Genomic DNA, 20,182 nt, shown 5'->3' with positions numbered 1-20,182 from the left:
CAGGGAGATACATCTGTCCCCTTCTGTTGCCATCTTCCATCAGGTGAAACTTTACTTGTTTTGTATGGCATTCTCTCAGTGATCTTTCCTTCCTGGTTTTAATTGCTGTTTATGGCTTTGTGCCCTGACCTGGATGGCCCAGGCTAGCCTGATCTCGTCAGATCTCAGAAGCTAAGCAGGGTCAGTCCTGGTTAGTATTTGGATGGGAAACCACCAAGGAATACCAGGGTTGCTATGCAGAGGAAGGCACTGGCAAACCACCTCTGTTAGTCTCTTGCCATGAAAACCCCAAAAAGGGGTTGCCATAAGTCGGCTGCGACTTGACGGCACTTTACACACACATGGCTTTGTACATATTTTAACTCTGTTTTTAATTTGTTTTAATGATGTGGGTTTGGGGAGTTGATTTTAATGGTTTTAAAATATGATTATCGTGTATGTTTTAAACTGTTAGCCAGCTTTGTGGCCCTTATAGGGGCAGAAAGGTAGGCTATAAATGTTGTAAATAAATAAATAATTCTGACAACACATAATAACCATGCAGTTTTGATGACAGTATTTCTCATGCATTTGCCGTCCTTTCATGGTTCAGCCTAATCCCATTGATCTGCTATGCCGTAACACGATCCTGCAGTTACTGCAAGTTTACAGTGGGAACTACTGTAGGAAGTCAATTGTCTCATTTCCTTCTTTTCTTTCAGATTTTACATTGAAAGTATTTCCTTTCTGAAAGACAAAACTACAGTAGAGCTCTTCTTCTTGAACGCCAAGTCCTGTGTGCATAAGGTAATTTTCTTGCTCTGTCCATATAATGGTATTCGGCCTTTTACTTGGTCATGCATATATATGCTTAATTCAGTCACATGCCTTCACCTCTGAACATCACACAATGTATGTGGCAACAGATGGGAGCAGAGTAAAAAAAACAACTTTCCCAACAGTAACAGTCATTTCTTGTGTTTTTACACAATTAAAGGCCTCTATAGAACCTAACAAACAGTGGGATGTCCAGTTTTAACGCACATTCTATAACAGTTTTGTTGGAGTTAAGCCGGTCTGCGTCTGCTCAATCGGAGGTAGGGTTGCCAACCTCCAGGTACTAGCTGGAGATCCCCTGCTATTACAATGGATCTCCAGCTGATAGAGATCAGTTCACCTGGAGAAAATGGCCACTTTAGCAATTGGACTCTTTGGCATTGAATGGAATGCTGGAATGCTGGAATGCTGTACATCATAGCGTGATTGTGAGGGTAAAGTGGTGTAAGGGCAGGATAAAAACATATTAAAGAAATAGCTGAAGGATTGCTGTGCAGACCTACCAAAAAAAAAAGGAAACTAGCAGTGCATTCCTAAGGAGAGTTACTCCAGTCTAAGCCCATTGGAATGAATGGGCTTAGATGGGAGTAACTCTCCTAAGGAATGCACTGTAAATCACTATAAACCTTGTAGTTCAGCATGGTGACTTTAAGAAAGCGTTCTTTCATTTTTTTCCCCATCCTCCAGACCTTTCATTTCTTTTAGTACTACCTAGGGTAACATAAAGGCATGTTGTTTCCTAGTATACCCTGATATAGGTGATCAACATTTATGATGTAGCAATTCATCCTCTTATGGATACGTTTGAAATTTTAGGCGTTGTCTGTAACCGAACTAATAGAAGTGCTTCAGCAATTTCTGCCAATGAGAATTGCCCAGTATCCATGAGCATGGACCCTGCAGAGCATACCACAGGCAGAAGGTCTTCTACCTGAGGAATGCGACTTCCCTGCAGCAGAGGGGAAGGCAAGAAAAAAATTGCATTCCATGGGTGGAACTCATTTTACCCATGGAAACATTCCACTGGGTCCAAGCCATGATCTGCCATAGACTGAGAGAAGAACTCGTTGATATCCACAAGTATTTAAAAAGACAATAGACCTGAGGACAACACATGTTTTCTGTTAATTAAATTATTTCTTCTTTCCAGAGAGCCAGCGTGGTGTAGTGGTTAAGAGTGGTGGTTTGGAGTGGTAGACTCTGATGTGGAGAACCAGGTTTGATTCCCCACTCCTCCACATGAGCGGCGGAGGCTAATCTGGTGAACTGGATTTGTTTCCCCACTCCTACACACAAAGCCAGCTGGGTGATCTTGGGCTAGTCACAGTTCTCTCAGCCTCATCTACCTCACAGGGTGTCTGTTGTGGGGAGGGGAAGGGAAGGTGACTGTAAGCCGGGTTGATTTTTCCTTAAGTGGTAGAGAAAGTCGGCATATAAAAACCAACTCTTCTTCTTCTCCTCCTCCTCCTCCTCTAGCACTACTTGGTACAGGCTGCCCATATAAATGAGCCACTGAATACAAAGAATTACATTTTCTAGTTTCACCCCACCCGCATCTTTTCCCTATATTGCTTGGCCTGTACTCTTGTCCATGGCGAAGGCTTCTGAGAGCCTTCATGCATAGAGGTTCACAATTAACACATTTTGCCCCCTGCCAAAGGGAACTGTACCAGTCAGCCACAGGAGAGTGCTATTTTAGGGCTGGAGAAGAAATGCTTCAAATGGCAAACCAGACCAAGTAGACAATAAGTTGACTGCATGTCCTGCTTATGCCATTTTTAGTCTTTTATTTTGCTCTTGGGATCCATAAGAACAGTTGCTCTCACAAGCATGGAATCTTTTCTCAGAATGTTACGAATGGCACAAACTGCATTTAAAACAGAGAGCAGATTAGGAGGTGTTTTTTTTTTTTTAAGTGAAGAAGTACTTTAGAGGAAACTCACAATTTGGGGTCAAGCATAAGGGTGCAGAGTCGAGCATAAGGGTGCAAATCCAACACTTTACCCTTTTATGCTTGGTAGTTAGAGTGTGTTCCAGGCTGAAGTGCCCCGCATCTTTTTTTTAGTTTTGCACGCCGAACCTTCATTCAGGAAGTGACTGCGAAGCCGACACATACCTACTTTGCATTTCTTAAGAGCCCCTTTAATGCAACCTTTTGTGTTTGCTCCGCCCTCGCCGCGAAGAATCCCCTCAAAGAAGCAAGCAAAATTCACAGCTGCACATTAGCTATGCAAACGGAAGTTGCTAATGGAAGGAACAAAGGAGCAGGCGAATGGGGGGTGTATGTGTGGAATTACTCCTTTTGCATAGGGACAGTGAATAAGCATTTTAAAGGTCACATTTAAAAAAACAGCTTTGAGCAAGCATCAAAATTGACCCTGCATAAATGGCATAACATGTGCGGGAGGCAAAAACTGAGTGAGATGGGTAGTTTGGGGGACAAGGAAAAGATTAAGCACCCCCTTCTGCTTCATTACTAAAAAAACTGAGCATAATATGCGTTGTGAGGAATTTCCTCACTCTGAGAAAGTTGAGGGAAATAAAAACTTTTATCATAAAAAACTTAATGGCGCTTCTTCAGTATCTCAGGATCTGCTGAGCTAAATTCAGCAGGTTTTAGATTTCAGAGTTAACTGACTTTTCCTCTTAATATAAGCATCTTGATTCTCATAAGCTTAGTTTCTGGGAGTGTTGGAGCTGTTTAACCAGGCAGAAAAGTTTCTGACGAAACAGTGTAAAAAATCTTTCTGCATTAGTCATGAGTGTAAATCTAGAGCAAGGTAGGTATGAAAGTGCTGTTGGATTACCCAAACAGCTGGGTGTAGCTGTCCATGTGGGCGTGCAAACGACTGTGTACATATTTATACATGCAAAAGGAAAAGAGAAAATGCTCAAAATATAAACAGTGCTGCTGTCACCTAGCCCAGTTTTATGACACTTAAATTATTGCCGCTGTTCACATAACACATTTTGAGTTGAACTGGTTAATGAACGACAGCGATGTGCAAATGTGGAATTATATATGTTGCGCTTCATCAGCAAATTTATTTAAAGACTCCAAGGGTGTTGTGAGCAGTTTTCAGTGAGAACAGCTTTTTTTTTTCATTTACTAGGTGTGTTTTTAATTGGTATCAGGGTAGAGGGTGCCAGGCGATGGTTTCTTGCTGAGCCTGCCTGTCAGCACAAGAGAAAAAATAGCTGTCCCTAGAACTCAGAAGCTAGACAGGAAGCTAGACAGGTTAGTGGTTCAGAGAAGCAATCGAGTATCAAGTGAAGATCATGGGCAGTAGACTAGACAATAAGGAAGGAGTCCTTCGCTCATAGAGGTATTAACTTCTAGAAACCACGGTCACAGGATGTACTGATGGTCACTAGTTTCGGTGGTTTTCAAAGGGGATTATAATAATTCAGGGAGGAAGAGTCTATCAAGGGATACTAGCCGCAATCACTAAATAGAATCTCCATGTTCAGAGGCAGTAAGCCTCTGGAGTCCAGATGCCGAGGGCAGCGATGGCTTGGATCCACTGCTGATTTCCACTGACAGAAAGGACCTCTGTCCATGGAGTGTGTGTTCCTCACTTCCCACGGCCAGTGGATCCCAACCAATAGATGGAACCATTGGCCTCCTTGCCCTGCTTGTGGGTCTTCCAGGAGCACTTGGTTGGCCACTATGTGAAACAGGAAGTTGGACTATATGGACTGTTGGTCTGATCCAACATCACTGCTTTTGTGGTCTAAGTTAGAGATAGGGTTGCCAGTTCCCGGTTGGGAAATACCTGGATATTTTGAGGGTGGAGCCTGAGGAGGGCGGGGTTTGGGTAGAGAGGGGACTTTAACAGGGTTTGATGCCATAGAGTCTACCTCGCAAAGCGGCCATTTTCTCCAGGTGAACTATTCTCTGTTGCCTGAAGACCAGTTGTAATAGCGGGAGATCTCCAGCCACCAACTGGAGGTTGACAACCCTAGTTAGAGAGTAGGATGTGAGTACCAAGACACAAATGTGTGGATAGTTTCTCATTCAAAGTAGGCAAAGTGAATATGTCTGGGCAAGTATGTATGTGTCCCCATAGCTTTATAGATCATTAATTTTAATCTTAAATTAAGAACTCGTGGACTATCAACACTAATTGCATGATTTCATTTTTGCAAAACAGATTTAGAAAGATTGTCGAAGGCTTTCACGGTCAGAGTTCATTGGTTCTTGTAGGTTATCCGGGCTGTGTAACCGTGGTCTTGGAATTTTCTTTCCTGACGTCAGGAAAGAAAATTCCAAGACCACGGTTACACAGCCCGGATAACCTACAAGAACCAAAGATTTAGAAAGAATTTCATGGAAACCCATCCTTAGAGATTAACTGCTCCCCATATGATACTTGCTAACTTCTACAGTCATCTAAGGATGGCATTTACATAGTCCCCTTCATGGGTCGAGAAACTGTGGTAAGGCATTATCAAGTCTACTTGATGACTACTTCCTGTAGTTTATTTATTATAAAAATATTAGTATCCTTCCTTTCCTCTTGGCTCAAAGTGGCTTGGCTCAAGCTTTTGTCTGTTGGTTATTGCTCCAGAGTAGCACAGATTGGTGTAACTTTTGAAACGCAGAGCACAAACCAGTCAGAGGTAAGCATTTTAAGTCCCACTGATTTTAATGGTAGATATAAGTACATGCTTAATGCTCCTAAGGCTAGGCTAATGCTGACTAGATTGTGAGCATTTCATACTCACAAAGAGATGTGAGGCACAATTGGAGATTGAGATGATGATGACGATTGTCTGGTGAAATTACAGGGATCACAGGCTGGAAGTGAAATCAGTGCCCTGATGTTTCACCAATTAGGCCTCAGCCATCACAACAACTCTGGTTAACAGCCGCTTAGCATTCCCAACCCTCACATCTGCCACTGATTCCCTTTTATAATTGCCAGGGCAGCTGTATATGCAGTGCACACCTCTCCCTTATTGTATACTTCTCCACGAGATGCCATAACTCCTGCTTTGAGCCAGTGTGATGTAGTGGTTAATAGCAGTGGTTTGGAGCAGTGGAGTCTGATCTGGAGAACCGGGTTTGATTCCCCACTCTTCCACATGAGCGGTGGAAGCTAATCTGGTGGATTTGTTTCCCCACTCCTTCACACGAAGCCAGCTGGGTGACCTTGGGCCAGTCACGCTCTCTCAGCCTCACCTACCTCACAGGGTGTCTGTTGTGGGGAGGGGAAGGGAAGGTGATTGTAAGCCGGTTTGATTCTGCCTTAATGTGGTAGAGAAAGTCAGCATATAATAACCAACTCTTCTTCTTTTTGTTCATCTTCTTCATCTTCTTCTGAAGTTTTCAGACTTAGTCTCCTATCTCCAATTAAAAGCATTTCAGGGAACAGGACTGGAAAGTCCTCTGCCTGAAACCTGGGAGGGCTTTTACAGCCAGAATAAATAGTTCTGGGATAGATGGCCCAGTGGTCAGTATAAGTCTACTTCATAGTTCATTTAATTAGCCTGTGAATAGAAGTGCATGTTAAAGATAATATAAAGATGCATAACTTGTAAGGAAAGGGAACTTAGTAAGTTATTTTTATACCACCCTTCTTCCAAAGGGCTCAGTAGTATTTTATCCACACAGCAATTCTGTGAGGTAGGTGAGGAGGCATGACTGGAGGTCACTCATGGTCAAGTTGGGACTTGAACATAGTTCTCCCTCATCCCAGTCTAGTGCCCTAGCTTATAAAGCAACCACATTGCTACCGAGCTCACCTTCTTTTCCAGTAGGAAAGCAAGGTCAAGCAAAACTCTGAGGCTCTTCATGGAATGCTTTGAGGACAGCTATACTATATTTTCAAATCTCTCCTTGAGGCAGCAACCTTACTGAGTGGTGTCACCTCTGTCTTGTCTGGATTCAGCTTAAACTTGTCCTCTTCCATCCACTTGACCATGCCATTCGAGAACTGACTGACTCAGAACAGTAACCATAACATCTGGTGGCTTATTCAATGTTGTGTATAGCTAATTCCAATATGCTGGTGACACCCAACTCCAGAGTTCCAGACAGTCTCATCAAGGGCCTCAATATGTCGATGTACAGGGGAAAGTAGTAGCTCTTCTGGCACTTCCATGCCCCAAACCCCATGGTTCCATCTCCACACTGCCTGTAGCTACTTTTTGAATTTGGTCCAACAAAAACTATTTGGACCACTTCTGCACTGTCCCTTGAATCCCATAATCCATCTCCAACCATCTCAACAGTATGGCATGATCCCCTGCATAAAAAGCAGTGGATTAATTCAGCAGCAACACAGAGATGCATTCCCCTTATCAAGATGTAAATATAGATAATCCACTAGCATTTCCAGAACTGAATGTGTTCTTAAACCAGGCCTGAAGCCATCCTGAGAAGAGTAAAGGGAAGATGTGTTACTCAGATAACCCTAGAATTGCTTTGCTCTAAAGGTTGCTCTAGTTGCTCTACTCTAATTGCTTTGCTCTAGTCCCCTGTGCAAGCACCGGGTCAATACTGACCCATGGGGTGACATCATATCACGACATTTACTAGGCAGACTGTATTTATGAGGTGGTTTGCCATTGCCTTCCCCAGTTGTCTACACTTTACCCCCAGCAAGCTGGGTACTAATTTTACCAAACTCAGAAGGATGGAGCCAGCTACCTGAAACTGACTTCCATAGGGATAGCAGAGCTTTGACTGTAGTACTACAGCTTACCACTCTGCGCCACGAAGCTCCTGTACCTGCTCAAAAATCTTAAGGGTTAGAGGTCTACAGTTAGCCATAAGAACATAAGAAAAGCCATGCTGGATCAGACCAAGGCCCATCAAGTCCAGCCGTCTGTTCACACAGTGGCCAACCAGGTGCCTCCAGGAAGCCCCCAAACAAGACAACTGCAGCAGCACCATCCTGCCTGTGTTCCACAGCACCTAATATATTCGGCATGCTCCTCTGATCCTGGAGAGAATACGTATGCATCATGACTAGTATCTATTTTAACTAGAAGCCATGAATACCCCTCTTCTCCATGAACATGTCTACTTCCCTCTTAAAGCTTTCCAAGATGGCAGCCATCACCACATTCTGGGGTAGGGAGTTCCACAATTTAACTATGTGTTGTGTGAAGAAATACTTCCTTTTATCAGTTTTGAATCTCTCACCCTCCAGCTTCAGCAGATGACCCTACATTCTAGTATAATGAGAGAGGGAGAAAAGCTTCTCCCTGTCCACACTCTCCAAACCGTGCATAATTTTATAGACCTCTATCATGTCTCTCCTTAACCGCCTTCTTTTCAAGCTAAGCAGCTCTAAGTGTTTTAACTGCCTCATAGGGCAGTTGCTCTAGTCCCTGATCATTTTGGTTGCTTTTTTCTGCACCTTCTCAAGCTCTGCAATATCATTTTTTAGATGTGGCGACCAGAACTGCACACAGTTTTTCAGGTGTGGTCCCATCATAGATTTGTACAAGGGTAGTATGATATCAGCAGTTTTATTCTCTATTCCTTGTCTAATTATGGCCAGCATTTTCTTCTCCAGGGAAGGCTTTTTCAAAAGTGATCCAATCACAGGCTCTTTAAGAGGGTTAAGGAAAGCCCCCCTCAGTAAAGCATTCACGATTGTCACTACTAGAGACCTTAATACCTCCTTACAGGATTTTACCAACCAGAAAGAACATGGATCTGAACTACAGGTGATTCAGTCAACATCGTTCATAGAGATCAGATAGAAAAAAACCATGAAGCTGACTAGACAGAGTTAGAGACACCGCCTAATTAATGGCTTTAAATGTGATAAGAGAAACTAATTACTAATAAACTTACAGCTAACTTAAACCATGCAAGAGAGAGACTTGTATCCAAGATCTTGTACAACTCCCAAAAGCATATGTGGGCTGGGAATGTGGTAGCCCAAAAGGAAAGATGCTCAGATAGAGAGGTGTGGTACAGAAACCTGGATAGATCGATAGTGGTTGTTTAGAATACCTCAATCATAGCCCAGGTGTTAATGTTTAACTGTTGAAGGAATACACACCAAGTCCCTACTCTGAGTGAATGTTGAAACACATGGTAAAAAGTATCCATGTCACTCAAATGCCTCTCTGATTAGGGGCCAAAATGGATGGTTAGTGTGAAGTTCTGTAGGAGAACACCACAAGAACGTCTTGCATACTTGGCTACAAGGAGTGGCTGCATTTTTGTTGCCTTTGTGCCATGTTCTTTGCCATGGGACAAGTCCTGTATGTAGTTTATTCTGTTTTGTCTGCACATCGAATGCTTTGTTTCCTAATACATTGTTACTTTTCTTATTATCTGTCTAGATATCTATCTACCCATCCGTTAGACTTCTATTTCACCCTTCCTCCAAGGAACTCCCAGTGTCACATGTGATTCTCTCCCCCCCCCCATTGCAATATTCCTCTATGAGGCTGAGAGACTGATTTATCCAAGGTCACCCAGGGAGCTTCATGTTGGAGTCCAGGCTTGAAGCCAGGTGTTCCTTGTCTTAGCTCAGAACTGTAACTACTGTACCACACTGGCTTTTATGCAGCGTACTTTGTGAACCATGCACATCAAACAAATTGTGTGGGTTTTTTTTAAAACCACCTTATATTTGAACAGTCAGATGCAAGACTATTGAACATAGGGCTACATTTATATAGAGTTTTTGGAAGGAGGGCGGTTTGAAGGGCCTGAAGAAAAAGGTTTGGAGAGGATTTTGCAACCAATAACCATGGGAGGGCTACAGAAGAGGAAAAACATTCTTCACAGCTGAAACTGGGGAACAGAAGTGGACATGTGTATATATATATATCTTAATTAAAGCCATGATAAAAGGAAACAAGACTGTGACTGGGGTGGAAGGATTCAAAAGTATAGTGTAGTGGTTAAGAGCGGCGGACTCTAATCTGGTGAACCGGGTTTGAGTCCCCATTCCTCCACATGCACCCTCCTGGGTGACCTTGGGCTAGTCACAGTTCTCTCAGAACTCTCTCAGCCCCATTTATCCCACAAGGTGCCTTTGTGTGTGTGGCTGGTGGTGGGGAGATGATTGTAAGCTGCTTTGAGACTCTTTAAAGGTAAAGAAAAATGGGGTATAAAAACCAACTCTTCTACATATTCATAATAACGCTTGCTTGGTATCTTGGTACCTGTAAGTCCCACTGAATAGACTGTCTTAGGACTCTTGTAGGTTATCCGGGCTGTGTAACTGTGGTCTTGGTATTTTCTTTCCTGACGTTTCGCCAGCAGCTGTGGCAGGCATCTTCAGAGGAGTAACACTGAAGGACAGTGTCTCTCTGTAACACTGTCCTTCAGTGTTACTCCTTTGAAGATGCCTGCCACAGCTGCTGTCAAAACATCAGGAAAGAAAATACCAAGACCACGGTTACACAGCCCGGATAACCTACAAGAACCAATGAACTCTGACCGTGAAAGCCTTCGACAATATTTTGTCTTAGGACTGTTTGCTTGATTGCCTGGTTTAAAATTCAGTAGAAATGTCCATTGGGGAGGGATTCTCAGCTGGAGCTGGTCCAGGCACAGTGGAGGGGATGACTCTCTGCTTCCTGTCTTCCTTCTGATGGCTTTACAGTTGGCAGTTGAAGTTGAGAATGAAGGAGCTCTCATCTGGAGTTCAGTCCAGGCACAATACAGTCCAGGCTGCTTCCTGTCTTCCCTCTGATGGTCTCATTAATGGAAGTGGAAAAGAGGGAGCTCTCAACGAGAGAGTTGCCAGGCGTGATGAAAGGGTGCATGGCTACTTCCTTCTGATGACGTCATAGACAGGAGCTCTCAGCCAGAGTTGGAACCAGGCATGACTGAAGGCTTCTTACTGTTTCTTGTCTTCCCTCTTGAGATTTAACATGGAGCCCGGATTAGAAAGCAGGATGGAGTTCTATCCATGTAGACATTCTAGGATTGCCCACTGTGGATTGGAAAATTACTGGAGATTTTGGGGTGCAGGCTAGGGAGGGCAGGGACCTCCAAGGGGTATAATGCCATCGAATTATAATGCCAACCTTGAAAGCAGCCATTTTCTCCCAGGGAATTGATCTATGTAATCTAGAAGTTAACTGTAATCCAAGGGGATCCCCAGGTCCCTCCTGGAGGTTGGCAACCCCAAGACATTCTGTAATTGCAGGAGAACAGGGTTCCTAATTCAGGTTGGAGCTCTTCCATGGAGTATACTGCCTCAGTTAATCCAAACTGATGAATGTCCCTTAACAGGTTGGTTTGCTTGTGTCGTAACCAAGACATCAATTATTGACCTGTTCGTTCCACAGCTGTCCAGAAACTCCCTTGCTCCAGGCTAAGTATACTACTGCATACCAAAGTCTGCAGAGGAGCAAATGACTTAATAACACCCTGATGAAATGTGGGTACTCTCTCTTTCTTCTGCCCTCTTTCCCTTTCTTCCTTTGAGCTCCCTTCAGCTCTCTGAGAAGTACAAGACAGATAGAAAAAAAAAGAGCAAAGTCCCTAATGGGATTTAGAAGTTTGCGCCTTCTTGGCCATGTTTATTTTCACACACCCTGGTGCTTTGGCCACAGGTTTTATGAGACAAGGGATGTCATCTGTTCGATGCCTCGTCTTTCAACACTGGGCGGGCTCTTACAATGAGCGTTGCACAAGGCCTTTCCAATTGAAACCACCACTTCACACACCTATAGAAGAAAACCTGCTTGCACAGTTCAGTTCTGTGTTTGTTCCATTTTCCACCTGACTTGTTTTATTCTATGCTGTGGTCATAAGGAGAGCATAAATAGCACTGCACACAAACTCCCCTTAAGGCAAATTGAACACTTCCACTGAACACTTGTAACTAATCTTGTGTTTGTTCTTGCAAGGAGATTAGCACAATAGGAAAAAAGGGGGCGAAAACAGAGTCTTGTATTAGGTTTGGAAAATGGTATTTGTTCACGTGAAGTTGTCGGTGACCTTGGTCATTTTATGCCCTCTCCTATAGCTATTCTATTCGGGTTGTCAGGAGCTACCAGGTTGGCACATATCTCACAATGTTGTTTCTTAGAAAACAGAAACATAGAGCTGGAAGGGACCTCAAGGGTCATCTAGTCCAACCCCCTGCACAAGGCAGGAAATTCACAACTACTCCCCCCCCCCCACTCTCCCAGTGACCCCTGCTCTATGCTCAGAGGATGGCAAAATTAAACCTCCAGGATCCCTGGCCAATCTGTCCTGGAGGGAAATTGCTTCCTGCCCCTAAAGTGGTGATCGGCATTACCCTGGGCATGTAAGAAAGGGCCACGAGAGCCAAGCCCAGGTTCATCCCTTCCTGCCTTTCCTCTCATGGTCTGCCTAAGTTCATGGAATCAGCATTGCTGTCAGATGGCCATCTTGTTGGCTTATTGGCCTTTGCCTGGGAAGTACTGTGGGTAGAGTTCTGTAGCAGAAACTGCTTTGTTGGGGTGGCGGTTTAAGGTGGGAACCGTGGACCTTCTGGCTTCCGCCCTTGTGGTTCTAGCTGGTCAGGACTTCAACAATAAACTAATCTATTGCCTTGCACATTGGTACTTGATCCTCTGAAGCTGGGCTGGTGTGTTTGGTTGTACTGAAGACATTTTTGCAGCACATAAACTCAACTTTACTTATTAATTTTAAAAATAAATTATTTCAGGGACCTGCTCAAGGAGGCTCACAAAATAAAGTGTTGCCATCAAGGCATACAGGCACAGCAAAACTATCCATAAACAAGAACAGCATAAAAACAAGCCAGGTGGACACACCATCAAAACATGAATTTCTTTCTTCAAATAAATCCTATGAATTGATAACATTGATACGCATCAGGGGCATTGGGAGAGTACATGAGTTGGCAGAAATTGACTGGAGCAGAATGGTGGGTGGCTAGTGGGGTGGCTCCAACCATCCTCCAAGTAGCCTTTCTCCAGCCTAAGAAGCCTTCCTCCAACTTAAGTGGCTCTTTCTCCAACAGAAGAGATGGAAGATGGAAGAAGGCTCCTTAGTTTGTAAGAGAGCTTCAAACCTGAGCCAAAATGAATGGTGAGGTATACATATTTTAATTGATTGACTGATTATCTTTGCTCACTGGACTGATAGGATGGGGTAGGATCCACCCCAGAATATCTGCGTACTTGAATGTGGAGGGTTTCTTGCTCTTTGATCAGTCAAGGCTGAGCTTTCCGGGAAGCAGCATTTGAGACATATAGTAAGTTATACAAGACAGTCTGTGCATGCCAAAGTCCAGTAGGTAGGTGCAACCCTGCCTATTCCTGTTCATACTTCTTGTTCATCTGATCTTTTCCCTGTCTTTAATAATGATCCCCTTGACCAATGATCATCCATCCCTGACCTGGATGGCCCAGGCTAGCCTGATCTCGTCAGATCTCAGAAGCTAAGCAGGGTGAGCCCTAGTTGGTATTTGGATGGGAGACAACCAAGGAATACATCAAGGAATTGCACTGAATTTCTCTGATGCTGCTGCCTCGGTCACCCTGTGTGGTTGTTAGGCTCGTTGTCACACCCAGCCACCTACTAAGATGCACATGCACACTGTTACAAGTGGGGTTTGGACATAGTGGCACAATCTCTGAGTAAGAGTCAGCAGACATTGGCTGGGATAGTTAAGGACATAGACATCCAGAAGTCAGTAGCTAGTCACAGATATCAATTGCATACCTATTGGCATTTCAGCAATAATCATTGGAATGCTGTTGTGCAATTGCAATGCTTCTTGACACTTGACACTGAGAGACACTGTCCTTCAGTGTTACTACTCTGAAGATGCCTGCCACAGCTGCTGGCGAAACGTCAGGAAAGAAAATTCCAAGACCACCGTTACACAGCCCGGATAACCTACAAGAACCAATGAACTCTGACAGTGAAAGCCTTCGACAATATTTTTGAAATGCTTCTGTTCCTATATTACGAACATAAGAAAGGCCATGCTGGATCAGACCAAGGTCCATCAGATCCAGCAGTCTGTACACACAGTGGCCAACCAGGTACCTCTAGGAAGCCCATGAACAAGACAACTGCAGTATTATTGTCCTGCCTGTGTTCCAAAGCACCTAATATAATAGGCATGCACATCTGATCCTGGAGAGAATAGGTATGCATCATGAGGGTTACTTGTATGTCCATGACGTGTAGATGAATATCTTCTAATTGTATGTTGTATCATTTCATATCAAATAGCCAGTCCTGTGTGTCTTCTGAAGCAGGTGTGTATATTATGTGCTTGCTTACTTCGTTTATAATCTGCCTTTCTCATAGGGACTCAAAGCAGATTATACAACTAGCCAGTTCAATAACTGTATAAAACAAACAAGCAACAGTGAATAAATTTGGATTACAAAATTAGAGAACAATGCACTAAAAGCAATATAATACATATCCTAAAACAGTATAATGCAAACAAATAATTCAACAGAGCTGAACTCCAAAAATGGAGAACAATCCAATGAAACAGTGTAAAATATACAAGGAACTAAGCAGTGGAAGCCATTCAGTTATCATCAGGTACTGCATGGTGGCTCCATTCATTCATTGATTTGCTGAAAACAGTAATATCCCACATTTCTGTCCAACAGGACACCGTAAGGTGACTAACAACAATTTAAAAAATCTTATTAAAATCAACCTAAAATCAAATTATTGAATATTCAAAAATTCTCCACCCCTAGAGACACTGACGGTGAGCCTGAAACGTCAAGAATGACAACTCCATATGTATACATGTCCACTTACAAAACAGTAACTTACAAAGGGAAGGCAGAAAAAATAGTAAATTGATAACTTGTAGATTATTATTAGTATTTCCATTTATAAGCCACCTTTCTCACTGAGACTCAAGGCGAATTACAAGTATGAAGAATATATGTTGGTTTTTATATGCCAACTTTCTCTACCACTTAAGGAAGAATCAAACCAGCTTACAATCATCTAGGTAGGTGGAGCTGAGAGAGCTCTAAGAGAGCTGTGACTAGCCCAAGGTCACCCAGCTGGCTTCATATGTAGGAGTGTGGAAACCAATCCGATTCACCAGATTAGCATCCGCCACTCATGTGGAGGAGTGGGGAATCAAACTCGGTTCTCCAGATTAGAGTCCACCGCTCCAAACCACCACTCTTAACCACAATACCACGCTGGCTCTCTGATTTAAAAAAAAAACATTTCAGTCAATGACTGTGCAATCCTAAGGGGGGTACTTATGGCAGGCTGGGGGATGCTTCCCTGGACTGCCTCAAGTCATGCTTTCCTGGACTGCCTCATAGTTAGGGTTGCCAACTCCCAGGTGCTAGCTGGAGAGCTCTTGCTATTACAACTAATCTCCAGCTGGTAGAGATCAGTTCACCTGGAGAAAATGGCCGCTTTAACAATTGGACTCTATGGCATTGAAGTCCCTCCCCTCCCCAAACCCCACCCTCCTCAGGCTCTGCCCAAAAAACCTCCCGCCAATTGCAAAGAGGGACCTGGCAACCCTACTCATAGTGTTACTGTGAGGGTAAAATGGAGAATCGTGTGCACCATCTGGCCCTTCTTGAGATTTAAATAAAACAATACTTAAAATTTAAACTGCTTTCAGTGATCATAATGCAGTGTTTCTCTATGTGCTCTGTGGCTGTATACCATACATGTGGTACGTTGCCAGACTGTTAATTCCATTCAGTAAATTGGGATCAGTGTGCCCTTTTTCTTTACTCGTGGTATAAGTGATGGTTAATTGGACAATCAAGGGATTCCGTTCAGTACTTGACTTGCAAGGTTTGCAAGAGCTACTTAGCTCAAAACCACTCAGATTAAAATTAGTAGGTTTGAGTTCTGATCTGCCATCGGGTCTGTGCACATGGATTCTCTTTAACACTTGGAACTCAGTTAACAGTTCTGGAAAAAGCAAACTCCTGAAGCAGGCCTCCGAGCACTTACAATGTCTGGCTGCCTACCAGCTTGCAAAAAAACCAACAGCTCTTGCGAGCTTTACAACAAACATTGCACAATTCCCCAGTCTCTTGTGTGGAGCAGAGGAGCATTCTCCTTCTGAAGGATGTGCTGTTTCTGTCTGTGACTACTTAAATATACATTGCAGCAGACTCAGTTTATTTCTTCGTTCCTAAAGACAGAGCGCCTGCAATCCCAGAGAGGGGGGGGGGATTAAAACGAGATGAAAGCCTGAAAATACAGCACATGGAGATGGTTTCACGAATGCCAGAATCCCACAGGTGCAGTTGTCTATGAAAGGTTAGGGATGTGCTACTTCAAGTTCACAAAACATATGGCAGCGATTACAAATGATTAAAACTTAATTCACATTTTCCAGCTAAGGATGAGAGGTACATAACCTGTATCTCCAGTCTGTGACTGGATCTCAGACGGCAATGGACCTCCCACTGTCTGCTCACTCCACCGCCACTCAACAGACTAGCAGGGAGAAATGGATGTGGAAATCGTTGTCACACCAACAGTACGTTGTTGCTTCTGGTGCAAACCTGGAAGCGACATCACCATGTCGGTGTGGTGCTCTAGGATTCACCCAAAACATGTAAGATCCAGGCTATGGTTGGAAAACACATGATGCAGCAACCCTACTGAAGCTAAGGAGGTCTGGTTCTGGCCAGTGCTTGAATAGGATACCTCTTGAAAACCCCTGTGTATGCCATTCTGAGTTTAAATTGAGGCAAATCATGAGAGGGGAGGGCAGGAAGGGTTGTGTCAGTGCTTGGCTCTGGTGGCCCTTTCTTACATGCCAACCAAGGGTAATGCCAAATGCACTTTGGTGTCAGGAAGCAATTTCTCTCCAGGCCAGATTGACCAGGGATCCTGGAGGGTTGTTTTTGTTTGTTTGTTTTGCCATCTTCTGGGCATGGAGGAAGAGTCACTGGGGGTGTGGAGCGTAGTTGTGAATTTCCTGCATTGTGCAGGGGGTTGGACTCGATGACCCTGGAGGGCCTTTCGACCTCAATGTTTCTATGATTCTAATAGGGAAGAAAGAAGCTATAAATGTAATAAATAAGGAAGTATGTACATTGTTTGCCCTGACCTGGATGGCCCAGGCTAGCCTGATCTCGTCAGATCTCAGACGCTAAGCAGGGTCAGCCCTGGTTAGTATTTGGATGGGAGACCACCAAGGAATACCGGGGTTGCTGTGCAGAGGAAGGCACTGGTAAACCACCTCTGTTAATCTCTTGGCTTGAAAACCCCAAAAAGGGGTCGCCATAAGTTGGCTGCGACTTGACGGCACTTTACACACATTCATATACATTGTTTGGCCTTGTGAAAGCATAAACTGTAAATATTTGATAGTTAAGTAGGTTCATGATGAGACAAAGTTCAGCAAGTATAATTTTTTTCTTGTCATGGGAAAAAAACATGATTAGGCTTACCATCTCTTGCGCTGTGGTGAGAGACCTGCTTTCTGCCTGTGTCCCCACCGCCACCTGGCAGGCTGATGGAAGAAAAATGGGCAGGCAGGGGGACAACACACAGGAAAAGCACCAACACTGTTGCACCAACATCGTTACACCAACAGTGTGCTGTCACTCCCAGCATAAACCTGGAAGTGAAATCACAACATCGGTATAGTGCTCTAAGATTCACCCCAAACTGCATGGTAAAACCATAGAGTTTGAAGGATCCTTCAATATCATACCAATGCCGTGGCATCACTTCTGGGTTTGCGCCGGAAGTGATGTCACACCTTTGGTGCACTGTCATCCCCCCCCATCCCCATCCCCATCCCTCTTCTGCTGGTTGCCTGTCAAATAGTTGGCAACCCTGACCATGCTAGGTAATATTTTCTCCACCAAACACATATTAAAGACAAAGGATGTTTTCTTCAAAATGTTAACTGGAAAGCATTAGGGGGTCACTTGAGTAAACAGAACAATGGTCTTAAACCTGAAGGCTTGTTGTGGACTCACTGGTGGCTTCGGATAGATACAGTCTGGCCTTGATTTCTCATCTGCAAACCGGGTTGCCAACAGGCTTGGAGAAGAATATCTTGGCCCAATAGAGGCTTACTGTGTGGAAGTAGGGGAGGGGCTGTGGCTCAGTGGTAGAGCATTTGTTTGATGCATTCTTGTTCTTTAAGGCATCTTTGGGCTTATTCTGCTTGTTTAGTGTATCTTGGCACTTGGTTTAGACTTGTACTGTGCATTCTTCCACTTCAATTAACTTAACCAAGTTTCCACACCCAAGTAATTGCCTCTCATAGCACGCACCTATCTCTCTCTCTTTGCTCCCCTTTCCATTCTTGTCCCTTTTTCTCAACACCCTCTGATCATTCATGACTCATTGTACACCATTGCTGGACTTCAGAGTCCTGTTGGATATTCACACATGCTGAGGTAGTCTATTCTGGATGACACCAACCTTCAGGAAGAAAGCCAATTTTACAGCTGGAGGGGAAGCTCATTTTTGCACCTGTGACTCAATCCGCTCAGAGGTGCTACATTTAAAGTCTTGATGGCAGCAATTGATTCAATGCTTATCATTTTTCTAGTGTGCTGTAGATCTTTGTCCTATGAGGAATTTAAGGCTTGATATTTGGGTGCATCTAGGTTCTAGCTCTTTTCTTCTTCTTCTTCTGTGCATTAAGATTTTATCAAATATTCCTAAATAAGGGCCTGGTACAGCACTGGGAACCAGGCCAGGGTAGAGTCTAGAGGGCTGGGGTGAGGTGTGTGTTCACATTCCTGCTGAGCTGTGAAGTTCACCGGGTGACCTTGAGTAAGTAATATATGTCAGCCCAACCCCGTTGGGTTGCTTTGAGGTTAAATCCTATCCCAACTACTTGGAGAAACAGGCAGAATGCAATTGTTAAGAAACTGTCAGCAATTCTATGTATAAACTGTCTTTTAAAGGCAAATCTCCTTTACTAGAGTTTCCATAGAAGGATTAGCTCAGGTATTGCACAAGCATGCCATAATAGAGTTTGGGTGTAATGTTCCCATCTTGAGTAAAAGACCATCTTGTACAGTTTAAGATTTCAGTGAGGCGACATGTCCTACAAAACAGTTTAGAGTTACCAGCAGGCCTCAAGAAAAAATGTCCTGTCCCTTTAACAGAGGCTTGATGTGTACAAATGGGCAGCTTAAAGGCTTCATTCCATCAAGGTACAACATCGCCTGGTAAATACGTTTCTATTCAAGGGATGTTGCCAACTGCCTGGAGAAAAATGTCCCGTTCCTTTAATTAGGGTTGCCATTTCAGGATTGGGACATTACTGGAGATTTGGGGATGAAGCCTGGGCAGGGTGGATTTTGAGGTGGGGAGTGACCTCGGTGGGATACAGTGCCATAGAGTCCGCCCTCCAAAGCATCCATTTTTTCCAGGGGACCTCCGCAGTGTGGAGACCAGTTATCATTCCAGGAGATCCCCTGGCCTCACCTAGGGAGGTTGGCAACCCCACCTTTCATAGAGATTTATTTACCAGGTGATGCTACTACCTCCACACCATGAGAAGCTTCAGCTGACCATTTCCACACCTCACGTCTCTATTAAAGAGACATAACATTTTTTTCCAGGCCTCTGGAGAAACCCTGAGGGAGGTACTGTCAGGCCTTTGCCCATTAGCAGGCTCTTGACATGAGTTAGGCCAGTTTCTGGCTACACGTCAAGTCCTTGGTTCTCATGCCTGTAAACGTCTGTGTACAGTTTTGCTCGTCCTGTTTTCCACAGTTGCGCTAATGTTTAGTCTTCCTTCCCGGGAATCCCTTATCTCGGGGTTGCTTAGCCATGTTTACCTTCGCAGCCTGTAGTGCTTTTAAACATGTAACCTGCCTATGTTCTCCATTACCAGCCTCACCTGCCGGTGGGCAGTCAGCTCTTAAATCTGCCTTTTGCTCCCAATAAAGTAATACTGCTTCAGATCTACCTGTCTGGATGAGTTTGCTTATGGGATGCTAGGGACAGACGCCTGATCCTTACAGGTACTTGAGAATGAACAACAGCAGTCTAAGATATTTGGGTTGTTTAATATGTTGGTTTCTTAATATTCCCACACACAGACACACCGCTGTAGGCATCCAAGGTGGCTCACAGTAATAATAAAAACTAAAAAGATTTGGGGAGGGACTGTGGCTCAGTAATAGAGCAACTGCTTGGCATGCAGAAGGTCCCAGGTTCAATCCCCGGCATCTCCAGTTAAAGGGACTAGGCAGGTAGGTGATGTGAAAGACCTCAGCCTGAGATCCTGGACAGCCGCTGCCGGTCTGAATAGACAGTACTGACTTTGATGGACCAAGGGTCTGGTTCAGTATAAGGCAGCTTCAAAGCTTCCACCTCTCCATCATTTTGGAGATAGCATAAGACAAAATTTGTTAGAACGTCATTTAGGGGCTAACACATGTAATGGCCTCTGTTGGTTTCCTGCATCTAAAAGATGACCGGCATCAT

The 20,182-nt window shown here is 44.0% G+C and overlaps 1 protein-coding gene across 1 annotated transcript in view; it reads left to right on the top strand.

Moving 5' to 3' along the window:
* The window catches only part of FRMD4B (FERM domain containing 4B), a 167,981-nt gene that overhangs the window by 43,846 nt on the left and 103,953 nt on the right, over nt 1–20,182 (top strand). The window contains exon 5 of the mRNA XM_056851063.1: nt 702–786. Coding sequence (XP_056707041.1) covers nt 702–786 — 85 coding nt within the window. The remainder of the gene's footprint in view (nt 1–701; nt 787–20,182) is intronic.

Source organism: Euleptes europaea, chromosome 1 (genome assembly GCF_029931775.1).
Source record: "Euleptes europaea isolate rEulEur1 chromosome 1, rEulEur1.hap1, whole genome shotgun sequence".
Classification (NCBI taxonomy): domain Eukaryota; kingdom Metazoa; phylum Chordata; class Lepidosauria; order Squamata; family Sphaerodactylidae; genus Euleptes; species Euleptes europaea.
The sequence above is the reverse complement of the archived record's forward strand: the minus strand, read 5'-3'. Positions and strand labels throughout refer to the sequence as shown.